This window comes from Zonotrichia leucophrys, chromosome 24 (genome assembly GCF_028769735.1).
Source record: "Zonotrichia leucophrys gambelii isolate GWCS_2022_RI chromosome 24, RI_Zleu_2.0, whole genome shotgun sequence".
Lineage (NCBI taxonomy): Eukaryota > Metazoa > Chordata > Aves > Passeriformes > Passerellidae > Zonotrichia > Zonotrichia leucophrys.
The window spans coordinates 5,038,509-5,051,372 of NC_088193.1; the positions used below are offsets into that span (position 1 = coordinate 5,038,509).

The following is a 12,864-nucleotide window of genomic DNA, read 5'->3' on the forward strand; positions in this document are numbered from 1 at the left end:
GGGGAGCTGGTGAGGATGCCCTGGGTCTGGGGAAGGGGTGGTTGTGACAGGAATTTCAGGGATGTGTGATGCTGGGTGGCTGAGATTGGGAGACTGGAGGCTGAGCCCCTTCCTTGGAGCCCATCATCCCCTCCTCAGGCTTCTGTGTAGGTATTGGCCCTGCTACAGGAGCTGGGAGGGCAGTGAGAGGCATTGCTCTGCAAGGGAAATGCCATTTTAAATAACAGCAGTGTGTCACAGGAAGGGGAAAAACCCATGGGCTACAGCATTGCTCTGGCTTTAAATTATACCATAGGAGAATAAAAATAAAAGAGAGGAAGACAGAGAGAGAGGCCAGGAGGAAAAAGAATTGCCATTGTTTTACCAAGCAGATGGGAAAGTTCAGGGGATCAGAAAAAGACTATTATTATCTTGACTCGACCGAGAGAAGATGGGAAAGGAAGAGGCATTTTTTTTCCCTGCAGTGAGGAATGCTGTAGCTGAAGTAATTTCAGCAAAGAGTCGGAAGGAAACGATGCCATCAGCTCGGGGTAGCACCTAAGTTACCCCCACAGCCTGGGCATGCCACCATGATTTGCCTTTTTGTCCCTTTTCCCAGCAGTGACACCACATCCCATGCTTCTATTGCAAGGCCAGGGAGGGGTAACCAGGGCACTCATTTCCCACCACCTCCAGCTGCAGCAGCGTGCCAGATGTACTGCCAGATGTGCCCACTGCCAGTGGCGCTGCAGCTGTGGGCACCCCTCCATGGCACTGCTGGTCCCACCACCTCCCCAGCCTCAGGGCATGACCACCTGCCACAACTGCCCAAATTTCTGCTTCCTTGTCCCAGAAACCTGTTGCTTGGCTACAAGCCATTAAATATCCTAAATACACAGCAAATTTCCTGCTGGCTGTTTAACATGAGCAGAACATGAATTTTTTTTTTTCTCCCCAAATTCATGTGAAAAGCCCTTTTTCTGTGTCTGCAGTGGTGCTACAGCTCTGTGGCTGTAGCTTCACTGTTATTCTCCAGCTTGGTATAAGGCAGTTGAGCCACTCTGGCTCTCCTTGCCCTTACAAGCCCAGCAGCATTTCTCAGTCTCCTCAGAGACAAGGAGACTCTTTTTCTACCCATATTCAGGCCAGGGGAAGGGCACAGCCCTGAGGCCCATGGCAGTGACCAAGCACAGACATCAACAACTGATTTACAAACTGGGGCAAACACTGGTGCAGCATCTTCCCTGACAAGTGTCAAGGTGATGGGACAGGGAAACGAGGAGGTGAGTGTAGGTCAGTTCTGTCAGAGCATCCTTCACCCAACACATCCCTCTTTAAAGCCTCTTTGCCACTCAATTTCCTCCCTTTCCCTCTACCCTCCCTTTCTCTCTTCCTCTTTTCCCTCTTCTCTTTGCCACGTGGTTTTCCCTCAGTTCCCCCACTTTGCTTTGTCACCTTTCCTTCTCTATACCCATTCTCTCCTGCACCCCTGGGACACAGAGAGGGGCTGGCAACCTGCCCTGCTTAATCCCAGGGCCACTGACTCCTTGGGCACTTAATATTCACGACAGAGAGAAACATTTCATGGCGAATTGGACGCACATTCAACTGGAAATGGAAATTTTATGACTCTTCTCACTCCGCGCAGCAGATTACACCAGCTGAGAAAACATGGAAGCAAATGAACAACCTGTGAACTGTAAAGTATATTAATAATGAAATCACAGCCCGGGAAATGAAGGCTTTATTCTGTTTATATTCTGCTCCATTAATGGAGAGTGCTCGCAGAAGCTCCACCCCATTAGCTGGCAATCTGTGCCCCAGGAAGAGCACAGGGATGGTGGGGGAATGGTAGCACAGGGCAAAATTTTCCTTCCCTCTGGGAAGGCTCAAAGCATTTGGCTTTGTGGGAAAGGTGGTCAGGGACCAAGGCTCAAAGCATTTCTTTGTGCTGCCTCCATCTATGGACAGTGAAGGTGGGTGAATATGGGGGTTATCTTTGGTGCCCTACCCCGTGCAAGCTTGGGAACAAGGTTATAAGGCAAGGAATGGAGCAAATGGTGATGCCAGGAAAAATAAAGAACAGATTTGGGTGGAAATGAGTTCCAACACCACAAGGAGACCCCAGCAAGGAACTGGAACTGGGAAAGCCATCCATAGAGAGCCATATGTGCTTTCTCTTTGGGCTGCTCATTCCCATCTCCTGCCTGCTGTGTTTGAGCATCCCCACCTCTCCAGCATCCTTCCCACCCCTCATCACCACATCCCATTTCTCCAGGGATGGAAGCACTTGTGCACCCACAGCCCCAAAGCCACACTGATGGCCACAAACTGAGCCAGGCCAGCAGGACTTGTGCAAATAAATATTTCTGTGCTACTACCCAGCACACAGCCCTGTCCTTGGCTCAGCAGACCTGGGCCACGTGTGACACAGCCCAGCCAGGCTCTCTCCCTCCTGAAAACAACAGCAGCAGCTTATGCAAAGCACATCACGGGAGCTAAAAAGAGCCAGAGCAGAGTTTTCTATAGCTGGAGCGACCTGGTGTTGACAGAATGGGGACGCATTTCCACAGCTCAGATTTTTATAATAATACCTCAAGGGAGTCGCTGGCAAAGTTTGGCCCAAATATAATTAGTTTGCACAGCTATTAGGGGCTGATAAAAGGTTTTAATTTGCGTGGAGATCTCTTGAATCTCAGGCACTCCTGTCCCTTGCTCTTCCCCAGGCCAGCTGAATGAAAGGAGAGTCCCAGGCAGGGAGCGACACAAAGCCGCGCATTTATCAGGGAAACAGGGAGTTGTGTTCAGCAAGAAAGAAGAGATGGAAAATCCAACAAAAAGCTGACATTGCTGGTGTGTTGGGCTTTGTCCTCTTTGTCCCACCACGCCATTAACACATCCCATTCTTCCTGCAGGGAGATGCCATGCAGAGCACAGATCAGGGCATTTGTAACTCCTCAGTGGTCTCACCTTTGTGGGAAAGGTGGTCAGGGACCAAGGGGATAAGACACAGGATTAAATTTGGGAGTGCAGGCAGGGCTTCCTGTTTTTGCCCCCTATTAGGGCAGCAGGCAGCTGCTTCCCCAAACTGTGATGAGGAGCAGATCCCTCTCTGCCTCTGGAAAACTGGGAAAGTGTGACATTGCAAAGCTGCATTTAGGGAATGTCTTGAAACCAAGAGGGTTTTTTTCCCCTCCTTTTTTAAGGGAAAGACATTGCCTCATTTGTAGCTGGAAGGGGTCTTGTTATTTTTGTACCAAGATGCATATTTTAGAGGTATCTATGCCAAATATGCAAAATCAGCTCCAAGAGTTCATTTCCACCATGCAGGGAGCCAAAAATATTACTTTTATACACATAAAAGTACATAATCTCCCATTGCTTTGAACAAGCAGGAGGAACTAGGGTGCATCAGGAAGGGAAATGCTAAAAGAAGCTCCCCACATGTCACGCTAACCAAGTTTTAGTCATTCCTTGGCAAAAGAACAACCTGGAGCTCATGAAATTATTCCACCAGATTCTGTCCCCTGCTGGGCCACATCCCTCTCCCATGGGAGATGATGGAGAAGCTGCTGGCACTCAACAGACTGAATATTCCCCCTGATCCCCCTGTCTGGATATTGCTGGTGGTCATATGGGTCCACACTCTTCTCAAGCAACCCAATGCCAGTTGCCTCCATCACCACAACCACACAAAAACCCAGTGTCCATCTCAAAGTCCTGCTTCTCCATGGCCGCTTCTCCCTATTTATTTCTCTTATTTGTATACCCTACATGATACAAGCAGAGCTGGACCACTGCTGACCATTTGCCCAGCTGCTCTGTCTGGCAAACATTGATTAAAGGAGTATCAAAAGTGGTGGCAGATTTACAGGTTAACAATGATTTAGTGGAGAGCACCGGAGCCAAATTAATGCTGGCTATAATGTAGTTTACCTCATTAAACAATGCACACCAAGATCCTGTCTGTTGTAAAACAATTGGTCTCTGAAGCCTAGTGTTCATCTTCCAGGGTTGCTGGGAGATAATAAATGGGTAATATTCCGGCGATAATGGTAATGGAGTCACGGCTCAGAGCTAATATTATGGCAAAGCAGTAATTATTTCAACAGTAAACAAGGGGATGGTTGAGCTGCCGACAGGATTGGAGCCAGTTGAAATGCTCCAGTTAATACAGTGGAGCCCAGGCCTGCAATGCCTCTAGGACAAGGTGCTTGGGCATCAAGTGTGCCAGTTGAACCTTTGTTGAGTCACCCAGACACCAAAAGACAGGAGGGACGCATGCAGTAAAGTGAGGTGGGACAGCATGTACAACATGTTGGCCATCCCAACCCAACCCATCCATCCCATCCCATCCCATCCCATCCCATCCCATCCCATCCCATCCCATCCCATCCCATCCCATCCCATCCTATCCTATCCTATCCTATCCTATCCTATCCTATCCTATCCTATCCTATCCTATCCTATCCTATCCTATCCCATCCCATCCCATCCCATCCCAACCAGAGCCAGCAGTTCAAGCTGGGCTCTGAGCTCCATCACACAGCAGGAGCACTCGCTTCCCTCCTTTGACACACCACTCATGTTGGCTGAAAGCAAACCTCCAAAGCAGAAAAGAGGCAGAGCAGAGACACAAGACCCAGAATGAACACAGAAGGAGCCTTACACAAACCATCTGCTCCCTCTGAGAGGTATTTCCCTGCTAAAGGGGCCAGCAGAGGACACGGCTCTCTGGTCCTCCATTAATGAGGTGACATGAGGACAGGCTAACGGGAGCAATCTCACAGCACGTGCAGCTGATCAGGGGAGGAACAAGGCAGCACAAAAGCAAGCAGAGATTTTCCCACCCAAGAGGATCCCCCTTCTCCCTGTGCCTCCCAGCTGGGCTCCAGATCTGGTGTCCAACCTATAAATATCCTCTCCCTCCTCTCCAGGGATGATGATGATGGCAGGCAATGTGCTTAATGGACAAACCTCTGAGACAGGAGGATGTCTCCCCTTCCCAGGTACAAGCACCTCTCCAAGCTGGATAATTTTTGCAGATGTTTGTCCTCTTGTTTTAAGCCTTGCCAAGAGCCAGAGAGAATCAATATACCCAAATACACCAGACTTCTCCCAGAGTCCCTTTGCTGGTTTGCTGCTGATGTATAGACAGATGATCTCATGAGACCTCTGCCACATCAGGCCACCGTGTCTCATCTATCTTAAGTGTGTATACGAGCTGTGATTACTGCTGCCTCTGAGTGCCTCACGTCTGGAATGTGTTTATCCTCCTGCAGCTCTGTGAGACAAGGGACTGCGATTGTTCCTCTTCCAGGGAGGCCACGGAGGTTAAACGGGCTGATCATGGGGGATATCCTGGATGTGGCCACATCAGGATCCTCCAGGCACCTCCCCAGTGTCTGCCTGGTAGCCCTGAGGCATCACCTGCCCCACAAATGACAGCTCAGGACTCCAGCTCTGCACGGGATCCAGCTTTCAGCACCCAGCTAATCCTGAGATTAATGAGGGATTCCCACCACACAGACCTCTCCATCAGACCTCTTACAAGTAAATACACCATCAGCCAAACCATAATGTTTTCCTACCCTGGCAGCCACTGTCTTAAGCCTCACACCAGAATCCATCATACTACAGCAATAATCAAAAAGCAATTAGATAAAACCATGGCAGAAAAGTCCATCAAGGGTCATTAAGGATGACGACTTGGATGCAGCCTCTGGCTTGGGATGTCTGTGTGTGGCAGAGCGGTGCTGGATGAGCCAGTGGAGGGATCTGCATGCACACACCCAGTTTTACACCCTTTCCCTGTGCCTCTGGCCCGGCCATGGCACGATAACCCCACTTGTCTGCCCACACAGCCCTCCTCATCATTGCTGCTAAACCGTGCCTGCTCCTCCTGGGACAGAGGCTGCTGAGCCTTCATTCCTCCTGGAAGATCCCTCACTTCAATTCCTTGGCACATTTCCCAAGCTTAATGGGAGGCATGACTGGTTTTGTGTCTGCAGCACAGATAAATATCCCCTGGATAGCTCAACGTGGTGCCACTCTCTCTGCCAGTGCCTTGGCGTCACCCTGAGCCCGGTGGCCTGGCGTGCTGTGCTTTATCCCCGCCAACAAACCTCAGCCTTCATCCACCGAGAGATGAAAACTGGCCTGACAATATGACAATCGCCATGACAACATCAGTTACCCCCCAAAAATAAATAAAAAGCCCAGTAACTATGGAAACACCTGAGTGACCAAAACCAGGCTATTAACTAGAAGACCTCGCTGCAGTTTACAGACAGCATCAGCACACGAGGCTGGGGACTGTAATCCAGCCAAAGACTCAGAAACACAGACGTGCTCTGCACCTAAGGGTGCAAAATGGATGTTTATGGGCACACATAGACCCCTGAGTCCAAGTCTATGCAACTTCTCCCTCTTCTGGGCACATGCTGCTGCCTTCATGCCAAGTGTTACATCCAGACCACTGTTCTGTACATAATTATCTCCCTCTTTGCCTCTTTTTCTCCCTACTTTTGCCCCCAAGATGCCTCTCTCAATTGCCATCCCAATGGTCCCACAGGGGTGCCAAGAAGGGATGGAGCTGCCCCATGCCATGGCACATCTTGGCACCTCACAGCAGTTTCAGAGAGCTGAGTTTTGAAGCCCCAGTGCCTGGCAGCTCTGCTGGTGCTTGTGATGCCAGCTGGAGCATCCAAGCCCAGGACAGAGCCTCTAAGCTGTTAAGCCTCCTCTGCTGAGGCAGAAGAAGCTGTGACTCCAGCAGCTTCACTTCTTTTTCCACCTCAGTCTGTTCAGCTGCATTAACAGGAGTTGCTGTGAGTTAATACAGCATTACTGGGAGGAGAAATAAAATAAGACAGAGAGACCTGAGGCAGAGGGACAGAAGACAGGCTGTATCACACCTTATTTGGACTGGTCACAGGCTCACAAAACACTTCTCCAGAGCCAGCAGCCTGCTTTTGTTCATGCAGGAGGATGAGGATGGGCACAGGTAGGACCAAGGTCTGAGAACTAATGGAGGCACCAACAGGGCCAGCATGCCTGCATTTCTCAAAATCAGAAGCAGAAAACTCTCTTGTTTAGGTCCACTGAGCTCTTGAGTTATTCCATGAACTTGGTCTCCCCATGCCAGCTGCAGGAACTCCTCCAGCCCCCAAACCAAAGAGAGCTTCCAAAATGGGTTTCACAACTCCTAGAACATGGCAACAGCTGCAGGCAGGCAAATTCAGCAGAGTTTACCAGGCCAAGCCACTGAATGCAAATTCATCGGAGCAGAGACAGAAGAGCCAAGCAGTCAGAGGAGCCTGGAGTGGCTGGCACAGGGTCTCAAGTGAGATCAGTCACCAGGGAGCTGGTCTGCTCTTGGTGTATATCCTCTGAAAGGCCTTCCCATGCACTCCCTGGTGAGCAAACACTCTTATTTGCTCCATTTCCCACCAAGAGGTGCACTGTGTGCTCACAGGTACCAAGGAAATAATAAAAACTGTGCAGTGCCTTTGCACAGAGCAGCACTCACCAGTGTCAGCTTGGGGACCAATCCTTCAGCTCCTGGTGGGGCCGTGCCTGGCACACACAGGGCTGGCACAGCCTGTGCCAAGCAGCACTGCTGAGAGCCACTTCCCCACCCACTGTGTGAACTCTTAAATTATGCACCAGCATTCTCTCAAACAATTCTCCCTTGTCCCTTTTCTCCACCACTTCATGAGAAATGGAGGAAGATGGTGAGAAGGAACAGGAGGCAGCTTGCTCAACTTCCCATGGGATGAGTAGAAGAACAAAAACCAAGAGGGGCCAGCAGCAAGCTTTGGGTATTGCTTGGCCCTAGCACTCTGAATTAGAATGTATCCTACATCCCAGATCTGCTATAGCACCTCTATGCATTTTCTCTGGCTCTCATTTCAGTCCTCACACTCCTGATCTTCATCTTTGCTGTGTGTGGTGAATGCAAAATGGAGAAGTAGAGGTTCCCCTTGGTGGCTTGGCAGAGCTAGAAACAGAGGAGCTGCCCACGGAGATGGGCAGCCATGAAAGTTGTCCTGGGCCACCTCTGGGCTCATCACCCTCCATCAGCAGGAGACCAGGCTCTGGTAAATCTCTGTGATCATTTGTTCCCTTTGAGTTTTGAAAGCAGAATGCCTAATCATGGCCAAAATCAGGAAAGAGCTGCTGCTGCAAATTACACAGCGCCACAGGTAATTTCTGATTAGCTCACTCTTCCTCTCCTGGTGCATCCTCAGTTTCCATAGCAGCTAAGTCCTAAGTAAAATGGAAACATCTGGTTCAAGCGCATGTAAAGATTCCCTGGGGAAAAAAACCTGCTGGATGGCAGCAAACACAGAAAATAGCCCTGGTGAAAGACAGAGGCATCAGGAGCTGGGAGCCTGGTTAGGACAGGATGGATGGCATGTGGGAGAAGGCAGCAAGGGGCACATGAGTGGGAGACAAGGGTTCTGGGGAGCAGGAGGGGATGTAGGAAGGAGAGCGGGGCTGTGGGAAAACAAGATGCTTGTGAAAAACAGGTACTGAGGAGGCTGAGCAAAACAAAAATATGTTGTCAGGGTAGACAAGGGGAAGAGTAGGAAGAAGCTTCAAGGTGGGAACACATGGAGACTGCCTCGACCGTAAATGTGAGAGCAACTTTGGTTCCATAGAGAGATGCTCAGGGATGGGAGGAACACATGGATCCATGCAAAGACCCTGACCAAAGCCACCAGCTCAGAAGCAAGACCACCTACAGTGGATAAGCCAAAATGTGCTCTGGGGAAATGGTTTGTAGACGCTCCTGACAAGGGAAGGGGCTGAGATGCCGCCAACTCAGCTCGCTCAGCCTGGGCTTTGCAGTGTGATGGATCTGGCCCAGCCATTTGCTCCAGCACAGACAAATAGCAAAAAATCAATGGAGCTGCACATGGATCCATGCAAAGACCCTGATCAAAGGCTCCAGCTCAGAAGCACAGACCATGAACAAAACCACCAGCTCAGAAGCAAGACCACCTACAGTGGATATGCCAAAATGTGCTCTGGGTGAATGGTTTGTAGACGCTCCTGACAAGGGAAGGGGCTGAGATGCCACCATCTCAGCTCACTCAGCCTGGGCTTTGCAGAGTGATGGATCTGGCCCAGCCGTTTGCTCCAGCACAGACAAATAGCAAAAAATCAATGGAGCTGCACATGGATCCATGCAAAGACCCTGATCAAACGCTCCAGCTCAGAAGCATAGACCATGAACAAAACCACCAGCTCAGAAGCAAGACCACCTACAGTGGATATGCCAAAATGTGCTCTGGGTGAATGGTTTGTAGACGCTCCTGACAAGGGAAGGGGCTGAGATGCCACCATCTCAGCTCACTCAGCCTGGGCTTTGCAGTGTGATGGATCTGGCCCAGCCATTTGCTCCAGCACAGACAAATAGCAAAAAATCAATGGAACTGCAGCGAGACACCGCAGCCCTCGTCAGGAGCTGGGCAGGCAGAGCAGCCACGGCGCCATCCGCCACTGCCGCCCCTGCGCCGGCTCCTTCGGCTGCCGGACAGCCTGGCCAGGCATCCCCAAGGAGAGCTTGAGGCAGATGTCTGGAACAACAGCCCACGTTGGTAAAACCCCAGGGGAAACAGGACTCTGAGGCGGAACTGAAGCGCTTAGACAGGATCAGAGGATCAGAGGCAGGCGTTGCCGCTTGGCCGCACGGCTCATCCCAGCCGGAGCCTCCGGATCTCACCCCTGGCTCACCCACGAGAGCCCCGCAACCGCCTGGGAATAACAGGGCAGCAGAACGCAAAACAAGTGCCAAAAAGCAGCTGGGAAAGGGGGTTGAAATTATACGGTCCTGCACGCCTGGGAATTTGCTTCCCAGCAGTCACACCCACACAGTTCTGCTGAGGGTTTGCTTACCAATTAACAAGGCCACCAATTAATGCTTCATGTGTTTTCCTGCTCATTTGCACTATTTACAATCCCCCTTTGAAGCAACCTGTAAGAATTGCCTGAAAAAATTTTCAAAACATGGCCAGACAAGCACGTTCAACGTGCAATGTGAGTGCCCCATGCAGGAACTCCACGATCCTTGTGTCTCCCAACAGAGAGTATTCCCTGATTCTATAAATCTCTAAGCACAACAACCCCAACCGGGCACCTACAGCCAGTCCTCCACAGGACAAAAACCATCAGCTCCTCTTTCAGACCACCAGGATGGATGTTCCTCCACCAAAATCACCAAGTCCTGTGTTGAGTCACATCATTTTGGTGCATTTCACCTTCTCCTGGCAACAGTACGAGCCACCAACCCTCCCCAGCCACTCATAAAGAGTGCTGTGCCCTTCCCAAAATATTTCAGGTAATGTTTGGTTCTTACCTTTGGGTGAGATGTGTCTCCAGGTGATTGTTGGGTCTGGCCTGCCCGTGGCTATGCAGGTGAGGCTGACGTTGCCACCCTCGTTGATGGAGATGTCAGAAGAGATCTCGGTGATTTTTGGAGACACTGCAATGATGCAAAGAGGAGAAGGAAAATTAAATTGGTTCTGCTTCAACTCAAATCTTAGACTGTGGGTGAAGGAGGCTGAATTTCCATCCTCCCTCAGCTTTGACAATTTTTGCAGTAGTCCATCAGTCTCATCTGACTTGGCAGGAACAAACAGGGAAAAGAGGGGGCAGAGAATACACAGCTGAAGTGGGAAGAAACTGTAGCCAGAGGGGATTCAGTCATTTTAGGGAGGCTCGAGAAACTCCTCCGTGGTGTGAGACAGTACTTCTTCCTACCCCACTTCCAGCATTCCTTGTGTTCTCCTAGCCATGACAAACTCTTCCCAGCAGAGCTGCATCATCCTGAGGAAATATGATTGTTTCCTTCAAACTCCTGCAGTTTTTCCTCTCTGCCAGGTCCCTGCAAGCACAGGAGCACCAAGAGGACCTGGGCATGAAGAGAGAATCTGCTGAGGAGCCTCTGAGGTGGACCACCCTGCAAAGGGAGGGAAATTCTGTGGGGATGAAAAACATCCCCCTGCAATGGCACAGCCATCCAGAGCATGTAGGAGTGAATCAGATACAGGAGGGGACACAGGTACAGCATGGGGGTGATGAGGAGGGGGCTGGGAAGGGATGAGGATCAAGCAGGGAGCACTCAGCTCCTGCTGCTGCATGAGCAGAGGACACGATGTGGCTGCTGGGGAGGGCTGGGAGATCTTCTGGTGGGGATGTAGGAGGGAAAAGCATCACCTGCTGTTATCAGCCTGCACCTGCAGAATATAATAAAGACTATCACCTTCCTGGGTTTATTTCCAGGCTTTCTCCAGAGCCTGGCAGGCACTGGCACCCTGCTGCAGCACTTTGCAGGAGAGCCACAAATCACCTGCACCTTCCACCCTTGCTGGGAGAGCCAGATTCATCACCCCACGTGGGGCTGCAGCCCAACACCCCAAATCCTGGCTTGGACCCAACTCCTGGGGCTCAAATCCCAAATCCTGACTTGGACCCCACTCCTGGGGCTCCCTCCCCTGCCTCTCCCCACCTCCCACACCCTCCTGGGCTGCGCCAAGGCGGAATGACTGCAATGGCCTTGCACGCAATGCCTCTGCTGTGCAGGTAAGTAATTTATTGATCCGTAAAGCACTCCAAGACGCTCTGGAAGGGATTATGTCATGCCAGTGCCGTGCAATAAAATAAAAAATGATGGATTTTTTGTGAACATGATGGTGATTTAGGGTTTGTAGTTGGAAGTGTAGTTAAAGTACATTTTAAGTGGAAATCAAGGTGGGTAATGAATTATTCTCTGTTTTGAAGGGCTTCTGGGAGTTCATTTTTTTGCTGCTCTGGGCATGATGGCTAATCTGCTAATCATGCACTGGAGAACAGCTCTGGATCAGCTGCTCCCAGACAGAGGGGGCTCTGGGGCAGGACATTGGAGGGCACATAGACAACACCTAAAAAATATTAATATGCTTCAGTGTCACTAAGGGGACAGCACATTCCTCATGGGACCACTCAGAGCTGGGAATGCTCAGCCCATGGCCAGGTCCATTGAGGAGATGCAATTAATTACAACGTCGTTATGACTGCCCCACTGTGTTCCCGGTGAGGCTGGGACTGCCAGCCAGGGCTGTAAAAACACAGAGTGTGTGGTCTCCACAACAAAAACAGGCCAAGGGGGTATTACCATGGTCATTTTGGAGAGAGAGGTGGGAAGAGCCAAGTGGAGGCGCAGTGATCGCCCACCTTTGCCTGGGAAGCAGCAAGAGCTTCCAGCTCTAAGTCCCAAGAAAACAAAAGCAATATCCATCATCTTTAATGCGCTGTTTGCTGCATCACAGAGGAACCTTTCTGATGTTTTTAACTGCTGAATCCACATCGACCCAATTCAGCTTGTTTTGCAGAGGCTTTAAAAAAAGCAAGTCAGACTTTACACTGCTACTCTGGGACTGCACAGACCCACTTTTACCTACCCAGGCGAGAGACAAAAATCAACTGACCAGGTTATAAAACATAATTAAAACAATTTAAACTTGGCTTTGATTGATGGGACAAGGGGGAATGCCTTTAACCTGAGGAGGGTTGATTTAGAACAGGTATAAGTTTTTTGCAATGAGTGTTGTGAGGTTTTGGCATAGGTTGCCCAGAGAAGCTGTGGCTGCCCCATCCCTGGAACTGTTCAAGGCCAAGATGGAAAGGGCTTGGAGCAGCCTGGGATAGTGGAAGGTGTCCCTGCCCATGGCAGGGGATGGAACTAGAGGGTCTTTAAGGTCCCTTTAAACTCTAAACTTTCTATAATTCTATAAAAAGCAGCTCAAACTGCTCATGCAACAGGGCAAAAGTGCACCATACTTTGGCAAGCCCAGGACACTTTGAGGGAGTTGCAATTTACTGTGGCCCATCTGGAAT

At 50.3% G+C, this 12,864-nt stretch overlaps 1 protein-coding gene across 11 annotated transcripts in view; it reads right to left on the reverse strand.

The window, feature by feature from the left end:
* Window positions 1–12,864, reverse strand: part of LOC135457426 (protein CEPU-1) — a 391,621-nt gene that overhangs the window by 17,560 nt on the left and 361,197 nt on the right. For all 11 annotated transcript variants that reach the window (XM_064731994.1, XM_064731998.1, XM_064731997.1 and 8 more), the window contains one exon: window positions 10,346–10,471. In XM_064731994.1, the coding sequence (XP_064588064.1) occupies window positions 10,346–10,471 (126 nt within the window). The remainder of the gene's footprint in view (window positions 1–10,345; window positions 10,472–12,864) is intronic.